This window comes from Leopardus geoffroyi, chromosome A2 (genome assembly GCF_018350155.1).
Source record: "Leopardus geoffroyi isolate Oge1 chromosome A2, O.geoffroyi_Oge1_pat1.0, whole genome shotgun sequence".
Lineage (NCBI taxonomy): Eukaryota > Metazoa > Chordata > Mammalia > Carnivora > Felidae > Leopardus > Leopardus geoffroyi.
Window position 1 is genome coordinate 145,690,376 of NC_059331.1, and position 24,838 is coordinate 145,715,213.

A 24,838-nucleotide genomic window follows, 5' to 3' on the forward strand; every position below is an offset into this window, starting at 1 on the left:
AACAAAAAACAGCAGGATTGCTGATGGCTCAGATTCTTTGGGAATGAAGGTGTGGGTCACAATACTGATATTGAATTAGAAAATAACAACCATGGCTTTTTGCCTCTAGGGAGCAACTTAGTATTTTAAGCTTCCTCACCAATAAAGATACCACTGTACTAGAGTAGAAAGCCAAATCTTCTATAATTTCTGTGCGCCGGTTAGCTCCAATTCGTAAGGAACGGCTATGTACTTCTTCAGGTAACACTGTAAGGATCTCCAGCAAAAAAGGCAGAGAAGTTACATCATTGCTGTATCTGGAAAAGAAAAGGGGAGAGACAGAAGTTATTTAAAGTCAGAAAATAATCACATAAGATAACAACAGGCCTCAGAATAACCTACAAAAGCAGCATTTTTACTACTGCTAAAGTGCAAAAGATATATATGTAATTTTTTGGAGAGGTATCTGGAGATCAAAATTTCAACTTGTATAATCTTTGATCTAGCAATTCCACTTCCAGAAATTTCTCTCTCAGAAAAATCTCACATACACATGCAAAGTATACAAAAATATGCACTGTGGTATTTTTATAATAACAAAAAACTGGGAAAATATAAAGGTCCTCCATGGTTAGGATAAAAAAGGTTACAGACAGTCATACAATGGAACATACACAGCCATTATACTGAATGAAATATCTATGTCCTAACATGAAAAGATGTCCACTGGGGCGCCTGGGTGGCGCAGTCGGTTAAGCGTCCGACTTCAGCCAGGTCACGATCTTGCGGTCCGTGAGTTCGAGCCCCGCGTCGGGCTCTGGGCTGATGGCTCAGAGCCTGGAGCCTGTTTCCGATTCTGTGTTTCCCTCTCTCTCTGCCCCTCCCCCGTTCATGCTCTGTCTCTCTCTGTCCCAAAAATAAATAAACGTTGAAAAAAAAAAAAATAAATGAAAAGATGTCCACAATGTATTAAGTAAAAAAAGTATATGGAATATATTACATATGAACAAATGAATACATAGTACATTAAAATGTATATGCACTTATTTTAAAATGCTTAAGAGAAAAGTCTGGAAGGCTATACAGCCAATCATTAATAGTGATTACTCATGAAATATAGGAATAGGGAGACAGAAAGGCTTTTACCCTGAAACCTTCCATACTATTAGAATTTTTTCAAGAAGCATGTGTTAATTTTCTTAGTAAACATTTTCTTAAAACAAAAAAAATAAATTATCCATATAAAGGCCTTAATGATGCACTGTAGTGGGAGGTAAAAAGGACATCCACTTTGTTCAAAAATAATTTTCTTAACCAAAATGCAAGCAAATACCAAGATTATCTTGCCAAGACCATGAGGAAATGCTTTTATTCAAAGTAGCAGGCTCTGTGTATCTAAAAATGATACTGTCCTTTTGAACAGATAAGAAACAAACCCCAATTAATAAGAACTTTTATGCATGACTTTTAAAAAAAATTTTAATGTTCATTTTTATTTCTGAGAGCGAGACAGAGAGATGAAAGCACGCATGGGGGAGGGGCAGAGAGAGGGAGACAGAGGATCCCAAGAGGGCTTCACACTGACAGCAGAGAGCCCAATGTGGTGCTCGAACTCACAAACTGTGAGATCATGACTTGAGCCAAAGTCGGACGCTTAACTAACTGAGCCACCCAGGGCCTCATATGACTTTCAGTTTAATAATCTTAAAACATTCTGACAATGTTTTTATAGAACTGCTGACATGTCAGTTAGTGGGAGTGACCCACAAGACTGCGAAAGACTTTGTTGCAGTTAATTCAAGGAACATGTGTGTGTAATTTTAAGGGCCTTTTATGTCCCACGCAACATACTTCTGTAATACTTAAATTTTAAATGATTTTCTTTTAATCCAACAAAAGTTAATAATAAATAATTCTACGTTAAGGGTTTGGGAAAATACTCCAAATATCTAGCTAATACTAACAAATTTCTCTTTGTAGCTTAATAGTTATTCCAAATGCTAGTATACAGTCAGTACAACTTACTTTTCCACCAATGTTTGCACACATCCCTTCCAGGAAGGCATCTGTAGTGCAAGATCTGCTATTGCTAAAGCCAGCTGAATAAGAGAGAATAAATAAATGAATCGATGAACAGATATAGGGTTACCATCAACACTAGTTGGCAAGCAAAGAAACTAAACTTTTTCCAAACAATATGACAACGAAGACTGACACCCCCCTACCTCTCCTCACCTCCACAACTACATATCCATGTAAACTCTTCTGGGCTGGCTACCAATTGCTAGGATTTAAAAAGTTAACCTCTAAAAATGAAAAAACCAAAACAACAAAAAGAAGCCAGAAAGAACACACTATAGATTTTCCTCAGAATACATTAATACTTACTTTTATTTGGCAATACCATAGAACTTCACGGACAGATAAATTATACTTTGCCAAAAGGCCAAAGCTACTGACAAAGTCAGCCCTTTGACTCACTTCTCAAGTAATGGAATGCCATTTCCCTTCTCTTTCCATTTCTCATCTTGAAGCCTTAGGCAAAAGCCTCCTTCCTCTTCAAGGGCACTTCTACGCCAGGCAGAGAACACATGTGAGTATGTATTCACTAAAGCTTCCAGTTTTCCTTTCCAATGTATTTCCCAGTCTAAGGGGGAAAGGCCAGATGGTTCACTATTTCATTCATGAGAATTTTACCAGCCAATTGATCCAGAAAGGATTTTTTTTTAAAGCAACTATGTAGACTTCTGACCCAGAACAGTAAACAGTACTTTTATCATCTGCAATTTTAACAGTGGGGTGGGGGGAAGGGCACATTCCTGCCTGTGAAAACTTCTACTCACCTCCCCCACTTCTGGTATTTAAATTGGTTTTAAATCAAATGAACTCTAAGATTAATATAAAAGATTTACATTTTCACTTTCTATCCACTTAAGAATATAGCAATGAGTCTGTAATAAAGTTGTTAACATTACTTAACATGGCCTAGCAATGTCAATCAAAATTAATTTGATGAATCCAAATGACCTTACAAATTTCCCTAATGAGAAGCACAGGATTTACCTGCGTTACAATGACAGGTGACAAGTCTTTCAAGTTCTGGATATGGGTTAGTAATGAGTCCCGTAAAGAGGCATGAGAGTCTGTGGGGAGCTCATAAAATGAGGTCTGAATCTTCATTTTCATGGTCTGTGCAGCAAAATAGCATGATTCCACATCCTGTCGGATCTGTAACAATTGGTCTGAAATCTCCCATGCATGAACCTGAAAGCAGACCAAACAAAAATGTCTTAAAGATTATTTTACTAAATAATTTTAATGTATCTCAATACACATAAAAACACATATAGACCAAAGTATAACAAAAATCTGACAAGCTAAATCACCCACTAATTCAGCCAATACCTCAAACTATGTATTTATAGGCCCTGTTCAACAAAAGTATTACCTAAATTCTTCTGACTCATTCTGGGAAGGCATGAGAGTTATCAATCAGGTCAATAGATCTAATCTTGCTGATCAGAATCATTAATTGTGTAGGGGGGAGAGTATGAAGAAAAAAAGTCCCAAAAGCTCCTACTAAAACTGGCACTGTGTAACTTCCAAACCTATCTATACGTTGGATGTTTCTTTTCCACCTGAATAAACTTTTGTTCACTCTGAGAATGGAGTCTAGAAACCATTTTAATATACCTACAAATAGGAGAATATATTTCATATTGGTCTCAATAAGCCTACCTTTCAGTCTTTAGTTCCTGAATAAGACAGCAAAAAAATTATCTCACCCCAAGTGAATATTTCTCATACTTCTATTATTTTCTGATGTATTGTTTGGCATAGTACTACACATAATGCTAAAATCATTTTCACAGGAGAAAATATATCTATTAAAATAATAATGGAACAAAAGCACAGGAATTGGTCTCTAACAGCCAGTCACAGTTATAAAAGAGAGTTCTATTTTGAAAGATAACTTTAAGAACAAAGTCCAGTACTACACAGTAGACAACTAATTAACAACTGATAAAATTCTAATCTAATTCTACTAAACTGCCTCTTCTTGGGAGAAGGCTAAAATGTCTGGCAATAAGGAACTGAAGAAAAAGTTTCAATCTTAGTTCAGGAGTAAAGGCAATTGTGAAAGAGATCACATAGATCTGCCTAGTCAATTTCTTATGATGATAGAGTACTTCACAAGTAATATATAATGATTCTTCAAGATCTTTCCAAAGATAAACAGAAGTTAAGGAAGAGAAACAGGTAGAATAAATGGTCTGCACAAATTCCCAAAGTACACTGAAAACAGAGAGACCCTGAAATTCATGACAGGTTTATTAACATAAAACTGAGCTTTCGGGGCACCTGGGTAGCTCAGTCGGTTAAGCGTCCAACTCTTGGTTTCGGCTCATGTCATGATCTCATGGGGTTTGTGAGTTTGAGCCCTGCATCGGGCTCTGCACTAATAGTGCTCACTGAGACTGCTTAGGATTCTCTCTACCTCCCCGCCCCCCCCCATGTTCTCTCTCTCTCTCCCTCTCTCTCTCTCAAAATAAACTTAAAAAAAAATTCTTAAAAAAAAAACAAACCTTTAGCATTCAAATAAGATGGTGGAAAATAAGCATGAAACATTGTATCACAAAAAATCTTCCAGTCACCTAAGTTTTTAGCTATTCAGTATCTAACCAGTAACTCAAGCACACCTGTAGATTAATGACATCAAAATATATTTTGCTCAAACTGATATTTTATAGTCGAGTCTTTTTTTCTTTTTTTATTATTTAAAAAAAAATTTTTTTTAAGTTTATTTATTTTTGACAGAGACAGAGTACAAACATGAGCGGGGGAGGTGCAGAGAGAGAGAGGGAGACACAGAATCTGAAGTAGGCTCCAGGCTCCCTCCAAGCTGTCAACACAGAGCCTGACACGGGGCTCGAACTCAGGAACTGTGAGATCATGACCTAGGCTGAAGTTGGACGCTTAACCGACTGAGCCACCCAGGCGTCCAGTCTTTTTTTTTTTTTTTTTTTAATGGTTATTTTTGAGAAAGAGAGTGCAAGCAGGGGAGGAGCAGAGAGAGAGAGGGAGACACAGAATCCAAAGCAGGCTCCAGGTTCCGCTTAACTGAGCCACCCAGGGACCCCTAATCTTTTCTTTTTCTTTTTCTTTTTTTTAAAGTAAGCTCTATGGCCAACATGGGGCTTGAAATGATGAGCCTGAGATCAAGAGCTGCATGCTCTACTGACTGAGCCAGCTAGGCACCCCTCAAACCGACATTAAAAAAAATAATTGCAGAAAGATTCTATGAAGCCTTGTAATCTCCATAAATGCCCTCATAAAAACACACCAATTAACGAACAAAATTAAAGCACTATGGACATTTAAAACAAAACCGGATAGGGGCGCCTGGGTGGCGCAGTCGGTTAAGCGTCCGACTTCAGCCAGGTCACGATCTCGCGGTCCGTGAGTTCGAGCCCCGCGTCAGGCTCTGGGCTGATGGCTCAGAGCCTGGAGCCTGTTTCCGATTCTGTGTCTCCCTCTCTCTCTGCCCCTCCCCCGTTCATGCTCGGTCTCTCTCTGTCCCAAAAAAATAAAATAAAACGTTGAAAAAAAAAAAAAACAAAACGGATATTATTTAGTTATCTCAAAGAACCCCAAAATAGAAGTGGCTGGAGACAAACCAGTAACATCTATAAGACCCGTGTAGTTTCAGCTTCAGTAAAAGCAGAAGCAGAGGAAAACAACAGGGTATCTAATGGATCTAAGAGCAGAGGAAAACCTATAGAGCCAAAAGATATTCAATGGAAAGAAAGAACAGACAGACAATTTGAGAACTGAAAGTGGAAGAGTTGTGTCTAATCCAAAAGCAGGTGAGTAGAAGAGGCCTACATAAAATCTAAGGAGATGGTGCAGTCTAGCTCCTATAAACTCTTGTAATTGGAAGGACAGGATAGGACTCCAAACTGAGGACAAGTGCTGTGAACTGAATCAAAATAATGCAGGACAAGTAAAATGAGACAAAGGAAGAAAAGGAGAAGGTAACAAAGCTAAGAAATCTTAGGAATCAAACTACCATATTCGTAAATAATATCAGAAAACAACAGAAAACGAAGTTCTTTGAAGATGAAAATACTACCCTTAACCACACCTCCTAAAGTTCAGAAAAACTAATTTCACACACAAAAAAAACAACTGAGGTCAAATGCTATACAGCTACAGGAGGAAAAAGAAAATAATGAACAGAATAACATCTTTACAAGGAAAGTAGGCCAGAAAAACATTAAAAAAAAATTTTTTTTAACGTTTATTTTTGAGACAGAGACAGAGTATGAGCGGGGTACAGGCAGAGTGAGAGGGAGACACAGAATCCGAAGCAGGCTCCAGGCTCTGAGCTGTCAGCACAGAGCCCAACGTGGGGCTCGAACCCACGAGCTGTGAGATCATGACCTGAGCCGAAGTCAGATGCTCACCCGACTGAGCCACCCAGGCACCCCTAGAAAAACATTTTTAAAACTAGCCTAAAGTTCAAAGGACATAGAAGCCAACATGAAAGGGCTCAATGGCCAAAGATAAAAAACCTAGTGTAAGAAAGTAGATTATTACGATAGTGTTGGGTTATAACTCAAAAACAAAGCAAATACCCATGAGTCCACAATGATGTGAAAAATGATCGAATAAATAACTGAAGAGAAGTTATCTGTAAGATGTAAGACATCTTTTTTTTTTTACAGAAGAATGCTTAGTTAATAAATATAAGAAGGAATGAGAAAAATAGACAATCACTATTTCAATACCACAGTAATAATTGCTACAGCAAGATTCATGGATGGGGGATAAAATCAGTGCACTTTAAAAAGAAACAGGGTGCAGCGCACTGACCATCTCCCTCCCCCGGGCTGGGTCTTCCTGGTACCTGTGCTGGGGAGAAGCTCGTGGCCAAAAAACACAAGTGTGGCCTATCCCTGTGTTTCATTTTTCCACTAGGTGTTTTAAGGTGCTCGCCGTGTGTTACCCTTGAATAAAGCCTGATTATTCTAGAAGCCTACTTGGGGCAGTGCCCTTTTACAGATCAGTGTCTAATCTGGTGACTGAATGGCTGAAGTTGGGAACTTAGCCTCTTGGAGAAGTGCTGTTGAGACTTCTGGGTCGCCTAGATAGTGGCTCCTGCCACTTGAATCTTTGGGCTGCAATGAGGAGTGAAGAGCCATGTCCTTTCTCCCTAGCTCCTATGGATTTTGCTAACGAGAGGATGTGTCTTATTTGGTGTTGAGCAAATCCTAGGAACTTCATCTAGCTGTCCTGCATTAACCTGTGAGCAGCTTTGAACTTGAGAAAAAAAACTGCATAGAAATTTTGAGATATTTAAATATCATTCAGACCACTTTGCTTCATTGTAATCAAATACTTGGTCTTGTCAAAAGGATTCTAATAAAATGCTTTAGAGCAAAAAAAATAAAAAAAAAAAAATAAAAAAAAAATAAAAAGAAACAGGGTATATCAAAGCATCTCCCCAAAGTATTTATTGGTCTTAATACATGTCCACAAATTCTTGGACAATTACTATGTAAGAACTCGGACTACTCTGCTGGAGAGACAATGTAAAGACACCTAAAACTACATGTAAACAAGAGGAGCCCAGCTAAGTCCAGCCTTCCAGCCATTTCTACCAGAGTGTCAGGCATGTAAACAAAGTCATCTTAGAACCTCCAGACCAGCCCATCCACCAAACTTCATGGAACAGAATTATCATCTACAGAGCCCTGCTAGAATTTGTGACCTACAAAATTAAGAGATACAATAAAAGGATTTTTGTTTTAAGTCAATAAGTTTTAGGGTAATTTGCTTCACAGATCACAAGAACAAACCACCAAATATTATGTGCATCTTGATAAAAGAGGATACCAGAATGACAAGAGGATCAAATCTGTGTGTCACCAAGTCTCTGGATCCCCTGGCAATTTGCAGGAAATACAGAGGAGACTAGAACTGACTCATAAGTATACAACTGGCAAAATCCACACTTAGGAAATTCAACAGGTCAAATGGCCCAGATTCTTCAACAGTTAAATAATCTATATATAAAGAGAACCTACAGATTAAAAGATACTCAAAACACATATTCTTAAAAACAGCAGCAAGGGGCTCCTGGGTGGCTAAGTTGATTAACCATTTGACTTCGGCTCTGGTCATGATCTCACGGTTCTTGAGTTCAAGCCCAGCATAGAGTTCTGTGCTAACAGCACAGAGCCTGCTTTGGATCCTCTGTCTCCCTCTCTGTGCTCCTCCCCAGCTCATGCATGCACACACACTCTCTCTCAAAAATAAATATTAAGGGGCACCTGGGTGGCTCAGTAGGTTAAGTGTCTGAGTTCAGCTCGGGTCATGATCTCATGGTCTGTGAGTTCGAGCCCCACGTCGGGCTCTGTGCTAACAGCTCAGATCCCGGAGCCTGCTTCAGATTCTGGGTCTCCCTCTCTTTCTGCTCCTTCCCAACTCATGCTCTCTCTGTCTCTCAAAAATAAATAAACGTTAAAAAATTAAAAAAAAAATATTAAAACAACAACAGGGGTGCATGGGCAGCTCAGTCAGTTGATTGCTGAACTCTTGATTTCAGCTCAGGTCACCATCTCACGCTTCATGGGTTCGAGCCCCCCCATCAGGCTCCACGCTGACAATACAGAGCCTGCTTGTGATTCCCCGCACACTCGCTCATAAAAATAAATAAAAAATAAACTTAAAAAACAACAACAACACAGCAAGACTAAAAACTATAAAGAAATACAAAGAAAGAATTACTATCAAAGGACAGTGGTTACCTTTAGGGAGAAGGAAGCAGTTATGTCAAACAAAGCACAAGGAAAACTTCTGGAATGGCCAGTAGAGTTCTATTTCTTTCTTTTTTTTTTTTTTTTTTAATATATGAAATTTATTGTCAAATTGGTTTCCATACAACACCCAGTGCTCATCCCAAAAGGTGAGCCTGCTCAATACCCATCACCCACCCTCTCCTCCCTCCCACCCCCCATCAACCCTCAGTTTGTTCTCAGTTTTTAACAGTCTCTTATGCTTTGGCTCTCTCCCATAGAGTTCTATTTCTTGACTTGGATGGTAACTATATGGATACCCACATTCAGTAATTTACCAGGTTATACATTCGTCCCATGCTGTTTTCTGTATCTGTGTTTAAAAACCAAACTGGAGCGACAAAACAAACTAAAAACTTCAATGTAAAAGTTCATTACTGGGATAAGCATCCGACTTCAGCTCAGCTCATGATCTCGAGGTTCATGAGTTCGAGCCCCACATTAGGTTCGGTGCTGACAGCTCAGGGCCTGGAACCTGCTTCAGATCCTGTGTCTCTCCCTCTCTCTGCCCCTCCCCCACTCATGCTCTCTCTCAAAAATAAACATTAAAAAAAAATTACAAAAAAAGGAAAAGTTCATTAATTGTACAATGAATGCCATACTGTGCTTTAATCTGAATGGCAGAAACCAGTAAAACTTCCAATTGTATCATTCTGGGTTATCTATATTTCTAACTTACATCTTTCTACCTCTTTAAGTGTAGAGATCTTGGGGAGCCTGGGTAGCACAGTTGGTTAGGCATCTGACTCTTGGTTTCAGCTCACGTCATGATCTCACAGTTCATGGGTTTATCAGGCTCCGTGGTGTTGGCGCAGAGCCTGCTAGAGATTCTCTCACTCCCTCTCTCTCTGCCCCTCTTCTACTCGTTCTCTCTCTCAAGATAAATGTTTCAAAATAAATAAAACAAACATAGAGATCTCAAAAGGAAGGGCAGAATCAAAAGTCAAAACAAAAAACACTACTTCCTTGTGGACTGTTAAACTTGGGGGTAGGAGTGCAAAGACTTATTTTTCAAGCATCTTTTTTAGACTTTTTTTAAAAGTAACCTCTACACCCAATATCTCACGAACCCAAGATCAAGAATAGCATGCTCTTCTGACTGAGCCAGCCACATGGCCCAAAAGTAACACATACTAAAAACAACCAATGGGACAAGAAGGGAAATTGAAAATATCTTAAAAGAAACTGGAAACACAACATACCAAAAATTTTTTTTTTTATTAAATTTTTTTTTTTAACGTTTATTTATTTTTGAGACAGAGAGAGACAGAGCATGAACAGGGGAGGGTCAGAGAGAGGGAGACACAGAATCTGAAAACAGGCTCCAGGCTCCTAGCTGTCAGCACAGAGCCCGACGCGGGGCTCGAATTCACGCACCGCAAGATCATGACCTGAGCCGAAGTCGGCCGCTCAACTGACAGAGCCACCCAGGCGCCCCTCAAAATTTTTGAGATGCAGCAACAACAGCCCCAAGAGGGAAATTTATAGTTACACCGATTTATGTTAGAAAAGAAAAAATATCTCAGATCGACAACCTAACCTTATACCTTAAGGAACTAGAAAAAGAACATACTTAGCCCAAAGCTAGCAAAAAATAAATATTGGAAGAAAAAAAGTTGGAGCAAAGATAAACAAAATAGAGCATAGAAAAACAAAGATTTGATTCTCTGAAAAGATCCAAAAAATGCACAAACCTTTATCTATGTTAACTAAGAAAAAAGAAATAAAATTAAAATGGGGACATTACCACCAATTTTACAGAAATTAAAAAAAAGATTTTAAGAGGGGTGCCTGGGTGGCTCAGTAGCTTAACCATCTGACTCCGGCTCAGGTCAAGATCTCAAGGTTCATGGGTGCAAGTCCCGCATCGGGTTCTGTGATGACAGCTTGGAGCCTGGAGCCTGTTTCGGATTCTGTCTCTGTCTCCCCCATGCTCGCGTGCTCGCTCTCTCTCTCAAAAATAAACATTAAAAAAAATTTTTTTTTAAGATTTTAAGGGTTACTATGAACAACTATATACCAACAAACTGGATAGTCTAGATGAAATGGATAAACTGCCAGAAACATACAATGTACCAAGACTGAATCCAGAAGGAATAGAAAATCTAAATAGACTATATTACTGTAACTAATAAAAAGATTGAATCAGTCATCAAAAATCTTCCAATAAAAAAAAAAATCTTCCAATAAAGAAAAGCCCAGGGCCAGATGGCTTTACTGGTATATTCTACCAAACATTTAAGGAAAATCAACTTTTCTCAAACTCTTCCAAAATACTGAAGAGAAGAGGGAATACTTCCTAATTTATTCTATGGAGAGAGCACTACTCTGATACTAAAGCCAAAGATATTACAAGAAAACTAGACTGGGCACCTGGGCGGCTCAATCGTTTAAATGTCCAACTTTGGCTCATGACATGATCTCTATGGTTTGTGAGTTCGAGTCTCACGCTGGGCTGTCTGCTGTCAGCACAGAGCCCACTTCAGAAGCTCTATTCCTTTCTCTCTCTGCCCCTCTCCCACTTGCACAGTCTCTGTCTCTCAAAAATAAACATTAAAAAAAAAACAACAAAAACTACAGACCAATATCCCTTACAATATTCATGCAAAAAACCTCAGGAATATGCTAACAAACCAAATTCAACAGTACATTAAAGGATTATCCACCACGACCAAGTGGGATTTATTCAAGGAATGCAAGGTGGTTCAACATACAAAAATCAAAGAATGAAGAATGAAGGAGAAAAAGACATAAACATCTCAATTGATGCAGAAAAAGCATCTGTCAAAACTTAACACTCAACAAACTAGGAAAAGAAGGAAACTATCTCAACATAGAAAAGAACCATATATGAAAAACCCACAATGAACATCTTACTCAATGGTCACTGACAGCTTTTCAAAACTCTTAGACCAGAAACAAGACAAGGATCCCCACTTTTGCCATGTAAATTCAACACAGCATTGTGTTGGAAGTTCCAGCCAAAGCAATTAAGCAAGAAAAAGAAATAAAAGGTATTCAAATTAGGCAGGATGGGGTAAAATGATGGTTACTCACATATGGCATGATCTTCTACGTAGAAAACCCTGAAGCTTCCTCAAAAACCTGTTAGAACTAATAAATGAAGTCAGCGAAGTTGGAAACTACAAAATGAACACCCAAAATCAGTTTTTATACATTAACAATGAACAAGTTGAAAAGGAAATTAAGAAAATTGCATTTACAATAGCATTGAAAAGAACTGAACACCCAGGAATGGAGAAAGAAGGCAAAGAGACTTGTTTTGTACATTGAAAACTACAAAACACTGCTGAAAGAAATTAAAGACATTATCAATAAATGGAAAGACATCCTGTGTGCAAGGACTGGAAGACTTACTATTATTGTCAATACTATCCAAAGCCATCTACAGATTCAATGTAATCCCTATCAAAATCCCAATTATGTTTTTTAGCAGAAATGAAAAATCCATCAGAAAATCTACATGGAATCTCGAAGGACCCCCAGAGGGCCCAAACAGTCTTGAAAAAGAACAAAGTTGGAGGTCTCACATTTCCCAATTTCAAAAGTTATTATAAAACCAGAATACTCAAAACAGTATGGTCCTGGCATAAAGACACAGATAAACCAATGGAATAAACAAAGAGCCTAGAAATAACCCCCCACAAATATAGTCAAATTATCTTCGACAAGGGTGCCAAAACTGCACAGTGGGGAAAGGAGAATCTCTTCAACAAGCAGAGTTGGGAAAAGTAGACATTCATATGCAAAAGGAAGAAGGTGGACCCATGTACAAAATTAACTCAAAATACATTAAATTAAGACCTAAATATAAGGCCTGAAAACTCTAACTCCCCAAAGAAAACATAAGGGGGAAAACTTCATGACAATTATTTTGATGAGGATTTCACGGATGTAACACTAAAAGCAAAGGAAACAAAAGTAAAAATAGACAAAAGAGACTATATCACACTTTGAAGCTTGTGCATAGCAAAAGAAATAATCAACAAAGTGAAAAAGCAACCTATGGAATGGGAGAGACTATTTGCAAACCATGTATCTGATAAAGGGTTAATGTCAGGAATATATAAAGAACTTCTACAACTCCAAACAAATAAACCAAATAACCCAATTTTAAAATGGACTTGAAAAGGCATTTCTTGGGGCGCCTGGGTGGCGCAGTCGGTTAAGCGTCCGACTTCAGCCAGGTCACGATCTCGCGGTTCGTGAGTTTGAGCCCCGCGTCGGGCTCTGGGCTGATGGCTCAGAGCCTGGAGCCTGTTTCCGATTCTGTGTCTCCCTCTCTCTCTGCCCCTCCCCCGTTCATGCTCTGTCTCTCTCTGTCCCAAAAATAAATAAACGTTGAAAAAAAAATTAAAAAAAAAAAGAAAAGGCATTTCTTTAAAGACAATATAAAAATGACCAGCAAACACATGAAAAGATGCTCGACATCACTAGTAATCAGGGAAATGTAAATCCAAACTACAATTAGATATCACTTCACACCTGTTAAATGGCCACTATCAAAAGAAAAAAAAAACAAACAAAATAAGTGTTGGTGAAGATGTGGAGATACTAGAACTCTTTGTGCACTGTTATAAAACAGTAAATGTAAATAAAACAGCACAGATGCTATGGAAAACAATATGGAGGTTACTCAAAAATTAAAAATAGAATTACTATATGATCCAACACTCCACTTCTGGATATATATCTTAGAAAGATATTTACACACCCATGTACACTGCAGCATTGTTCACAATAGCCAAAAGTTGAAAACAACTCAAATGTTAATTGACAGATGAATGGATAAATAAAATGTGGTATATACTTAGCAATGACATATTATTCAGTCTTAAAAAAATAAGGAAGTACCATTACATGCTATAACATGAACAAACCTTGAGGACATTATGTTAAACAAGTAAGTCACAAAAAGGCAAATGCTGCATTATTCCACTTATATGAGGTATCTAAAGCAGTCAAAATTAGGGCCAGAAGGAGGGTGAAGTGGGGTATTTTTCAGTATGTCTAGAATTTCAGTCAGGCAGAATGGGAGTGGGGCTCAAGGGATCTATTATACAACAATGTATATGTGGTTGACAATATTATACCACATACCTGGAAACTGCTGGGAGGGTAAATTCATGTTATATGTTTTTGGCCACAATTAAAAAAAGTATGGTATTGGGGGCACCTAGGTGGCTCAGTTGGTTGAGCATCTGACTCTTGGAGGTTGAGCATCTGACTCTTGGTTTCAGCTCAGGCGTGATCTCACGGTTTGTGGGTCTGAGCCCTGCACTGGGCTCTGCACTGACATTGTGGAGGCTGCTTGGGACACTCTCTCCCTCTCTCTGCCCCTCCCCTGCTGGCGTGCTCTCTCAAAATAAACAAACATAAAAAAAAAAAAAAAAAGTGTAGTACTGGCATATGACAGACACAAGACCAACAGAATAGAATAGAGAACCCAGAAATAAATCCTTGCATATCTGGTCAAATGATTTTCAACAAGGACAACAGGACCCTTATTTTACATCATATACAAAAACTAACCCCAAAAGGATCACAAACTAAATATTTTTATAAAACTATAAAACTCTTACAAGAAAACATAGGGGAAAAGCTTCATGAATATTGAATTCGGCAATGATTCTCAGATCAAAAGCACATACAGCAAAAGTAAAAGATAAACTGGACTATATCAAAATTTAAAATTTCTACTTATTATCAAAAGACAGGATAAATATGAAAAGGCCACCCACAAGTGGGAGAAAATATATGCAAATGATAAATTTCGTAAGACGTTCATATCCAGAACATATAAAGAATCCCTACAACAAAAACCCTCAAACAACCCAATGAAAAAATGGGCAATGGCCTGAATAGACACTTCTCCAAAAAGACACACAAATGACCAATAACCACATAAAAAAAATGTTCAACATCACTATTCATTAGGGAAATGTAAATCAAAACCACAATGAGATACTTCATTCTCATTAGGATAGCTACTATCAAGAAAACAAAATGGTATTGGATGTGGAGAAACTGGCAAACTGTGCGTTGCTGGTGAGAATTTAAAATAGTACAGCCACTATGGAAAACAGCATGGCGGTTCCTCAAAAACTTAAAATTACCATACGATCCAGCAATTCTGCTTCTGAGTATATGCCCCAAACAATGGGAAGTAGGGACTCAGATATTAACACACCAATGTTCGTAGTAGCATATTTCAATTTATTTTTTGAGAAGAAAGTGAGGGAGGGGCAGAGAGAGAGAGGGACAAATGATCCAAAGCGGGCTCTGCACTGACAGGCTGACTGCAGCAAGCCCGACGTGGGGCTCAAACTCACAAACCACGAGATCATGACCTGAGCCAAAGTCGGAGGGTCAACAGACTGAGCCACTCAGGCATCCCATAGCAGCATATTTCAAAATAGCCAACATTGGAAACTCAAATGCTAACTGACAGATGAACAGATGAACAAAATGTGGCATATATATACAATGGATTATTATTCAGCCTTAAAAAGGAAGTACCATTAAAAGCTACAGACACAAAAGGACCAATATTGTAAGATTCCACTTATATCAAGTACCTAGAGTAGTCAAATTCATAGACAAAGTTAGAATTTTGATTGCCAGGCATTGAAAGGAGAAGATAATGAGAGTTACTGTTTTTTTCAGTACAGTTTCAGTTGAAGAAGATGAAAAGTTCTGGAGATGGATTGTGGTGATGGTAATACGTTGATGTGAATGTATTTAATGCCACTGAATGTGTACTTTAGAAGTTAAAATGGTGCTAAGTGAAATTAGAGAAAGACAAATATCATATGACTTCACTCATATGAGGACTTTAAGATACAAAATAGATGAACATAAGGGAAGGGAAGTAAAAATAATATAAAAACAGGGGAGGGGGACAAAACAGAAGACACTCATAAATATGGAGAACAAACTGAGGGTTACGGGAGGTGTTGTGGGAGGGGGGATGGGCTAAATGGGTAAGGGGCACTAAGGAATCTACTCCTGAAATCACTGTTGCCCTATATGCTAACTTGGATGTAAATTTAAAAAATAAATTAAATTAAAAAAAACAACCTGTATGCACCATTAAAAAAAATGTGAGATGAGAACTCACTCAACTTGTGGAAATTATATAGAAATATAGAATGCAGTTTGTGTACAAAGGAAAAAATAAATAAATAGTTAAAACGGTAAATTTTGTTACCCACTGAAACAAACAAACAAACAAACAAACAAACAAACACAGTTTAGAATCTGCTCAATCTCTTCTTAAAGGGATTTGGCCCTACTATAAAGATCCACCAGAAGCAAAAGAACTCATGTCAAGTGGAAAACATCATTTATTATCTGTTAAACTTTTCATAAACAATATATCCACTATCAAATAAAAGCAAAACTAGTAATAACAACAAAAGAAAAAGAAACAATAGAAAATAACATATCTAGATGGACTAAAACAACTAGGATGCCTTAAACGAAGTGGTAAAATTTAATATCACCAATAATGGAACAAACAGATTTTATGCTACTCCTGATGTGATTCACTGAAAACAATAAATTATCATCCATGTAGTATTCCTCCAAAAATTGTTTCACCTGAATGCAACCATGAGAAAATGATGACACAAATCCAAATAGCAGGGCACATTAAAACCAAAGACAAAATGAGCCTGGATTGGTTTTTTAATGCCATTATCATAAGACAAACAAAAATACCCCAAAGAACTAAAAAGACCAACTACAAGCAATGCATTTTCCTTGAATGAATCCTAGATTAGAAAAATAAACACTTTAGAACTACCCTATGACCCAGCAATTGCACTACTAGGCATTTATCCAAGGGATACAGGTGTGCTGTTTCGAAGGGACACATGTACCTCCATGTTTACAGCAGCACTATCAACAGTAGCCAAAGTATGGAAAGGACCCAAATGTCCATCGATGGATGAATGGATAAAGATGTGGTGTATATATACAATGGAGTATTACTCGGCAATCAAAAAGGACGAAATCTTGCCATTTGCAACTATGTGGATGGAATTGGAGAGTATTATGCTAAGTGAAATTAGTCAGAGAAAAACAAAAATCATATGACTTGACTTATATGAGGACTTTAAGAGACAAAACAGATGAACATAAGGGAAGGGAAACAAAAATAATATAAAAACAGGGAGAGGGACAAAACAGAAGAGACTCATAAATATGGAGAACTGAGGGTTACTGGAGGAGTTGTGGGAGGGGGGATGGCCTAAATGGGTAAGGGGAACTAAGGAATCTATTCCTAAAACCATTGTTGCACTATATGTTAACTAATCTGGATATAAACTTTAAGAAATAAAAAAATAAAATTAAAAAAAAGAAAGAAAAAGAAACACTTTAAAAGCAACTGGGAAATTTTAATATAGACTATGTATTAGATAATACCATTATATCAAAGTTAAATTTCTAGAGCGTAACAATGTTTTTAGTTTAGTTTAGAAAAATGTCCTTGTTCTGACAAGATAAATGTCACTGTTTAGGGGAACGGCATTATAAGGTCTTCAATTTACTTATGAAAGATTAAAAGATACATACACAGAAGGAAAGAGAGAAGCAAATGGAGCACTGTCAAATTGAGGAAAAGGGTTTATCCGTGTTCACTGTACAATTCTTTCAAGTTATGAACTTGTCAAAATAAATAGTTTGGGGGGATGCCTGGGTGGCTCAGTCAGTTAAGTGTTTGAGTTCAACTCAGGTTATAATCTCACAGTTCACAAGTTTGAGTCCCACCCCGGGCTCTGTGCTCTCAGCTGACAGCTCAGAGCCTGGAGCCTGCTTCTGTGTCTTGCTCTCTCTCTACCCCTCCCCAGATCTCACTCTCTCTCAAAATTAAAAAACCATTTAAAAAATTAAAAATAAATCGTTTGAAAAAAATTAAGTAGCTAATTAATATACTCAAGGAATTAGAAGCCAAATTGGAAAATTTCCATTAAGAAATGAAATCTATAAAAAATAATCAAATAGGGGAGCCTAGGTGGCTCAGTCAGTTAAGCTTCCAACTTCGGCTCAGGTCATGATCTCACGGTTTATGAGTTTGAGCCCCAGGTAGGGCTCTGTGCTGATGGCTGAGAGCCTGGAGCTGCTTTGGATTCTGTGTCTCCCTCTCTCTCTGCCCCTCCCCTGCTCGCTCTCTCTCTCTCTCTCTCTCTCAAAAATAAATAAACATAAAAAAAAAAGAAACTGTAAAACTGAAAAATACAGTAACTAAAACTAAAAACCAAATGGAAGGGTTAAAATAGCAATCAGAGAACTGAAGAAAAGATTACTATGCTAGAAATAGATCAAGAGAAAATAACAAGACGGAAGCACAAAGTCAAAAAAGATGAACAGTAAAAAATGGGAAGAATCCGAGTGACATGTGGGACACAGTGAAAAAGTTTAACATACATATAACTGAAATCCTAGAAGGAAAAGAAAAAATGGGGCAGAAGTACTAAAGAAAATGGCTAAGAAATTTCCAAAGTGACAGAGACACCAACCCACAGACTTAAGAAGCTCTATAAACCCTAATGACAGAAAAACCAGACCTATGCACATCTTAACACTCCTAAAAAGCCAAAGAGGAAGATCTAAAGGGCAGAAAAAAAGATGTATTATCTTTAAAAGAACAATTAGACTGATAACTGACTTATCAACATAAACAATGGGAACCAAGTATCTTCAAAGTACTGAAAGAAAATAACAGCCCATCAGTTATTCTGTACCCAGCAAAAAACTCTAAAATGCAACAAAATTAAGATAAAAGGGGAGCCTGACTGACTCAGTTGGTAAAGCATGTGATTCTTGATCTCCAGGTTGTGAATTTAAGCCTGATGTTGGGCCTATTGCTTAATCGCTTATTTGCTTGCTTCCTTTCTTACTTACTAAATAACTAACTAAAATAAATTAATTTTTTTAAAAAAATAAAGGAGAAGAAGACACTTTATAACCAAAAGACCCAAAAAGAAGAAAATACTAAAGGGTGTTCTTCATGGAATAGGAAAATAATTCTGGATGTAAACATGGAAATAGAAGAAATGAAAAGTAAGGGGAAAGGTTAAGTAGGAGAGTAAATCTTTATGGACACTGACTATATAAAGCATATCATCTTGTGAGGTTTAAAACATATGAATACAAATACCGGAGAGGAGTTCTATAGCCATGTAAGAAGTAGAAAGTCAGAAAGAACACTGTTTTTGCGTTAACAATAAACGAAAGCAAATAAACTACAAAATAACTTTTCTTAAAATGCATCAGAAAGCTGAGATCCCAAGGCAACCAAGTAGACTGAAATCTAAAGACAGATCTCTCCAAGGAGACAGGAGGCAAGCACTGAATCATCTGTGGCAGAACATATGAGGAAAACACTCAGGGCACCAGATAACCAAGTAATAAAAATTCTGCTAAAATTATGAACAAATTGATGAATGCTGAGTGTGGGCTAATGTGAACATACAAAATCCCTAGGGCTCACAGGCACAAGGGTCACAACCACCTACAGGGTCCTCTGCACAGACCTCTCCCAGAAACTCAGAACAGACTGGGCAGTAGGGCAAAAGACCGGTGAGAACTCCTTTGGCAGGATGATCCTGGACAGGAACAGCCTTAGCCGCAGAAAAGGCACAAAAAGCTGACTAGACAGACCCTCCCCCTCCCCTACTGAATAAACACCTCAGACTCCGTGGGGACAGCAAATCCTGTCACCCTCAGGGCACAGGCTAAGACCTATCGCTGATGCAGAACCGTGGAGGTCTCCTACGATTAAGGGAGGGGCAAAAAAATGTATCCTGCACAAGACCTGCCAGATGCAAGGCAGAGACAGACTTCCACAGGTGAGGCCAGGATCACTGAGACAACCCACCACTGAAAAGGGCAGCACTGCAACTGTCTAAGACTATGGTACACTGGGGCAACAGAGAACATTCCCATCCCCTGTTCCCCCACACAAATAAACACTGAACACATCACATTCAAACTCCTGAAACACAGAGATAAGGAAAAAACACTGGAGGCAGAAATCCATTTACATTGGCTCTGTAACAGCTCAACTGTAGAACTTTGTACTGTAATTACTTAGGCCACCGTTCATCTTTTCTAATAGGCTGTAAGCTCTTCAAAGGTAAAGAAAGACCTTAACTGTATCTACATCTCTCAGAATCCTCTGGCCCTAAGAGGTACTTTAAATAAAGTATGTATTAAAATTTTAAATATAAAGTGAAATGACACAACACCATCATCTCCTAAGTCCTTAACACCTCTTTGTTTTCCCAAATGAAAAAGCCCATCCTTTTACTAGGTAGCTAGATACTTACTGGATTGGCAGTCAGCTCAGCTCTAAGAACAGAATCCAAAATGTTTAGAAAGAAAGAGCAAGGGGTGCCTGGGTGGCGCAGTCGGTTAAGCGTCCGACTTCAGCCAGGTCACGATCTCGCGGTCCATGAGTTCGAGCCCCGCGTCAGGCTCTGGGCTGATGGCTCAGAGCCTGGAGCCTGTTTCCGATTCTGTGTCTCCCTCTCTCTCTGCCCCTCCCCCGTTCATGCTCGGTCTCTCTCTGTCCCAAAAATAAATAAACGTTGAAAAAAAAAAAAAAAGAAAGAAAGAGCAACAGAGAACAAGCAAATCAGTTCTTTACAGATAAAGAAAACAAAGACCCTGAGAGGATGAGATGTTTTTCATTCAGAATCTTCACTTGTAGAACTTCACTTGCCTTTCCCAGATGGAGCCTTGGTTTTGTTTTGTTTTAAACATATATTTTGTTTTAGCAATGAAAAGAAGGTCAATAATTTCCTAGCTAAAATCTGAAGATTTAGAATTTTCGGAAAAACCAGTGAAGAGAACCTTAAAATCTCCCTAAAATGGGAGTCTTCTGGAATGAGTGTACTTTAAAATATTACCAGTATTTCTGAAATAGGAAAAAAGAGAACAGTATTAAAGCAACTAAATCAAATATAAAACTTATATCTTTTCATGCTCATTATGGAATTATCTTGGGGTTTTTTTGTGTGTTTTAACTAAAATATAGATGGCAGCTATATGAATTTCCTAGGACACTTCTATGAGAAACTGGTCTTTGAAAAATTCCCAAATTGCTCTTTGTGCAAGTACATCTGGTAGAACCAAAGCAAAAGAGCTGTCTTCTCATTTCAACCAGTCTTATCGTCAAGCTGCTTCACCCACTGGTCAAATGTGCCTCTCTTTTCAACTCTTTGTCTTTTGGAATAAGAATAAAATACAAGAGTGACCTCTAAAGAAACCTGGCAAACTTAAATATCATGGCTACTAAGTAAACTGTCAATGAAAAATTACCTGGGATGATACTGTCAGTACTATAGATTAAGGGGTCATAATTTATCACTTTCTTTTGAATTCTAGGAGTTTCAGCATTGTTGGCATCCCCAAACAAGTAATCTTGTTTTGGTCACTGAATCATAAAGAAAATGCATCTAAATCCTGATATCCTAGACACTATAGTGCACTGCTCATTGTACTTCCCCTCTGCTAAGGCTGAAGAAGGAAGAGAAGGAAGGAAGGAAGGAAGGAAAAGGGATTCTTGACAAGGAGAGAATAAAGCACTTACACTTCATGGGACTTTCTAGCCACAGATGCCAGGTGCTACCCACTGAAATCCAGGCTTGGACTAAGCTCCACATTTCTGAAAGGACCATCTCAACCGAAGCCTGGGGCTCAGAGTCAGCAGGAGGAAGCTGCAGCTCCCACCAGCAGCACATTTCAAAGAGGCTGCAACAAGAGAACATTTTCCATTTAAGCATCTAATTCCAATCTTCCATTTCACATAGCAGTAGCAGAACAGGCCTGTGTATCAGTCTTTTCAAAGATATTTCCATGACTATGTGATGAATATGAATGAAGCAGGCTATGGCCCAGCAATCCTTTCACTAACATACTCTAAGTCTTTCATTACGCTTCACAGCAGATCCTAATAGTACTTGCCCTTTCCTTTCTTTAATGATGCTCTGTTGCTCCAAGACTCACTTCTATACCAACAGTTCTAAAACTGCCGAGAATCCACCTAAACCACTGAGCTGGCGGGCGGTCAACAATGCAAGCACACACCCAGATGGAAGCCTAAGGATTCCTTAGCTGCCAAGAATTAGAAGTGGATTAGAGCTGCTAGTTAATCCTACAAAAAACTCCTCAAATTAAACAGAATTACTTAAAATACTTCACTGAGGACAGAAGAGCCCTGGCAAATGGAAAATGAAATTCTGTAAATACAAATATTTCAGTGAAATTTGAAAAGTAACATAAAAGTGTCAGGTTGCTGTACTTTTTTAAGCATTTCAATTAGTGAATAATATATTTATTAAATAAAGACTTTTAAAGATTTACAGTATATTGAGGGAGGGGGAGACTAAGAGTAGAGTGAAAAGAACAAAACAAAAACAAAAAAACCTATCAAAGAACACATTTTAGGCACATGTCCTATAGCAATGTGGCATAGAGCTAGAAAACCAGAATTTCCCAGATCAAGAAAAAAAAATCATTCTCATGAGACAGGTTAAAAAAAGAATAAGTCTAATTTACCTGAAACAGAGACAATAACTTTTTAACTTGGTCAACTACCTTAAGTTTTTGTACCTAATCTTTTATGAGAATTTTACAAATTTAGGACAAAGTGCTGGGTCTGTCACAAGATACCTTCTGATGGTTTTCTAAGACAGCAGGGAAAGAAAATGGTTTGAAGGGGGTATTATGAAAAACACAAACTATGGGCTAAAAAGATTACTACCTAAAAATTATATTTTTCAAAATAACTTGTTTTGTAAGACGGCCTGAAATGCAAAACCCGTGATGAAATGAACTTAGCTAATACCTTCATCACAGCAGTGATGAGTACACAACCCCCAGCTACAAAAGGAGTGTAAATGAAAAAGTCATATAAAGCCCCTAGCAAGCTCCCAGACCCACAGAATACTCTTGTGTGCATAAATAACTTTTCTAGAAGCAAAAAGGCTCATTTAGAGACAAATTCAGCCAACTTACATTTTGACAGCCATCTCTATAATGACTGAGTAAATAATTAAAAGGGAGATATTATTTCTCTTATGGGAGGGAAGAGATTCCAAGCTAAAAATAATTCTTTAAAAGATCATAAGCAAAAAACAACAAAAACAAACAAACAAAAACATAAGCTATTCAAATTCCATAAGAAATACCCACTTTTAAGTCAGCTTTTAGACTAGCACCCATATGCACTGTTTCACCTTGATTTCAATGAAAGGAATCCGTAAGATCAAATGACAAGACTGCATCCTGTGGTCTCCTCCATTTCGGATGATATCCCCGTGTTTCTGGGACAAGCATTTTCAAACAATCCTCAGTCGTAATAAACTCTGCCAAATGAAACTTGGCTCAAATTTGTGCTACTGTGGCTGTCAGTCATGTATAATATGGTACTGAGAAATCTTGCCGAGATGTTTTCATGACAAGAGTAAAAAATCTCTATCCAACTTTAAAATCCTTAATAACCTATGTATGTGAAATTTAACCTCAAGAAGGGCCCTGAAAAAAGATAAATCTGGATCCATAAAATCACCTTGGGTTGGGAGTGACCGAAGTATGCATTGGTAATCACCTTGCTGTGGGCCTTACTAATTATACCAGGCAGGCCTACATTAAAAGTAGAAAATGCCAAGCTTGAAACCATTTGAAGCAAAGCCGATGTCAGTACTTCTTGAAAGCCAAAAATAGAAAAAGTGTATTTCCTTTAATCGCTGGTCCCTATTGCTGCCCATCTGAACAAGTTTTATAACAACTCATCTAAACCAGAAGAATGAGAATATCATCAGACATATTAAGCATATATGTTAACAACGTGCTTAAGATTCAACTTTTTCAAACTTATAGGAATATGAAATGTCTAGCTTAAAGTACTGTTTAAAAAAAATGCACTGGAGTGTTAAAAAACTCTGAATCCTTATATAAAAAACATGTATATTTTCAGGTCTCATTCCAAGTATATTCTTCTGTTTGGGGGCTAAATAGGATTATACTATGGCTGAGACAAAATACAAGGAAATGATGAACACAGAGGAAAAACTGAAAAGAAATGGGCTATGGGCTTGAGGAAAAAAAATAGGTAAAAAAACAATGTAAACTCCATTAACAGAAACTTTCTCACCAAAGGAAAATAATATGTTTCATAATATTGTCATTTTAGAAACTCTACAAGAAAGGAAAATTAAGTCAGTATTTTTCAGTGACTTTTCTCTTTTTTTATGTTTATTTATTATTTTTGAGAGAGAGAGAGCACGAGTGAGGGAGGGGCAGAAAGAGAGGGGAGACACAGAATCTGAAGCAGACTCCAGGCTCTGACTTGTCAGCACAGAGCCTGACGAGGCGCGGGGCTCAAACCCACAAACCTCAAGATCATGACCTGAGCCGAAGTCTGACGCTTGACTGAGCCACCCAGGTGCCCCTAAGTCAGTATTTTTAAGGAGTTCTGCACGTCAAACACTACAAAATTATCCCCTTTAGCCACACTGTGAATTTCCAATTAAAGACAAATAAAGCTTCTGAGACTTCATTTGTACAGCAGTAAAACACTCTGGTAGTATTTCAGTACCTGAGTGCAAGCTAGAAAAATACAGGAGTGATAATCTGAGCAATCTCAACTTCCTATGAATTAAATGCTTATAAATTCAACAGAGCTTAAAATTCTATAAAATCTGGAAAACAGTATGGCGGTTCCTCAAAAACAAACAAACAAACCCACTCGCAATAGCCAAAAGGTGGAAGCAACCCAGTTTTCATGGATAGATAAGTGGATAAACAAAATGTGGTACATACGTTATTATACAGTCTTAAAAGAGGATGATACATTATTATACAAACTTAAAAGAGGATGAAATTCTGACACATGATACACCATGGATGAACCCTGAGGACACTATGCTAAGTGAATAAGTCAGTCACAAAAGTTCAAATACTGT

The 24,838-nt window shown here is 37.8% G+C and overlaps 1 protein-coding gene across 3 annotated transcripts in view; it reads right to left on the reverse strand.

Annotated features, from left to right (window-relative positions):
• The window catches only part of TNPO3 (transportin 3), an 80,048-nt gene that overhangs the window by 46,016 nt on the left and 9,194 nt on the right, over positions 1–24,838 (reverse strand). Inside the window, exons 2-5 of one of the 3 annotated variants that reach the window (XM_045495589.1) lie at positions 21,463–21,623; positions 3,043–3,243; positions 2,005–2,078; positions 140–296 (exon numbers count right to left, since the gene is read on the reverse strand). In XM_045495589.1, coding sequence (XP_045351545.1) covers positions 140–296; positions 2,005–2,078; positions 3,043–3,165 — 354 coding nt within the window. In that variant the 5' untranslated portion in view covers positions 3,166–3,243; positions 21,463–21,623. Of the gene's footprint in view, positions 1–139; positions 297–2,004; positions 2,079–3,042; positions 3,244–11,897; positions 11,922–21,462; positions 21,624–24,838 lie in introns of those variants that run through there. The other 2 variants (XM_045495588.1, XM_045495586.1) reach the window with 2 other exon arrangements.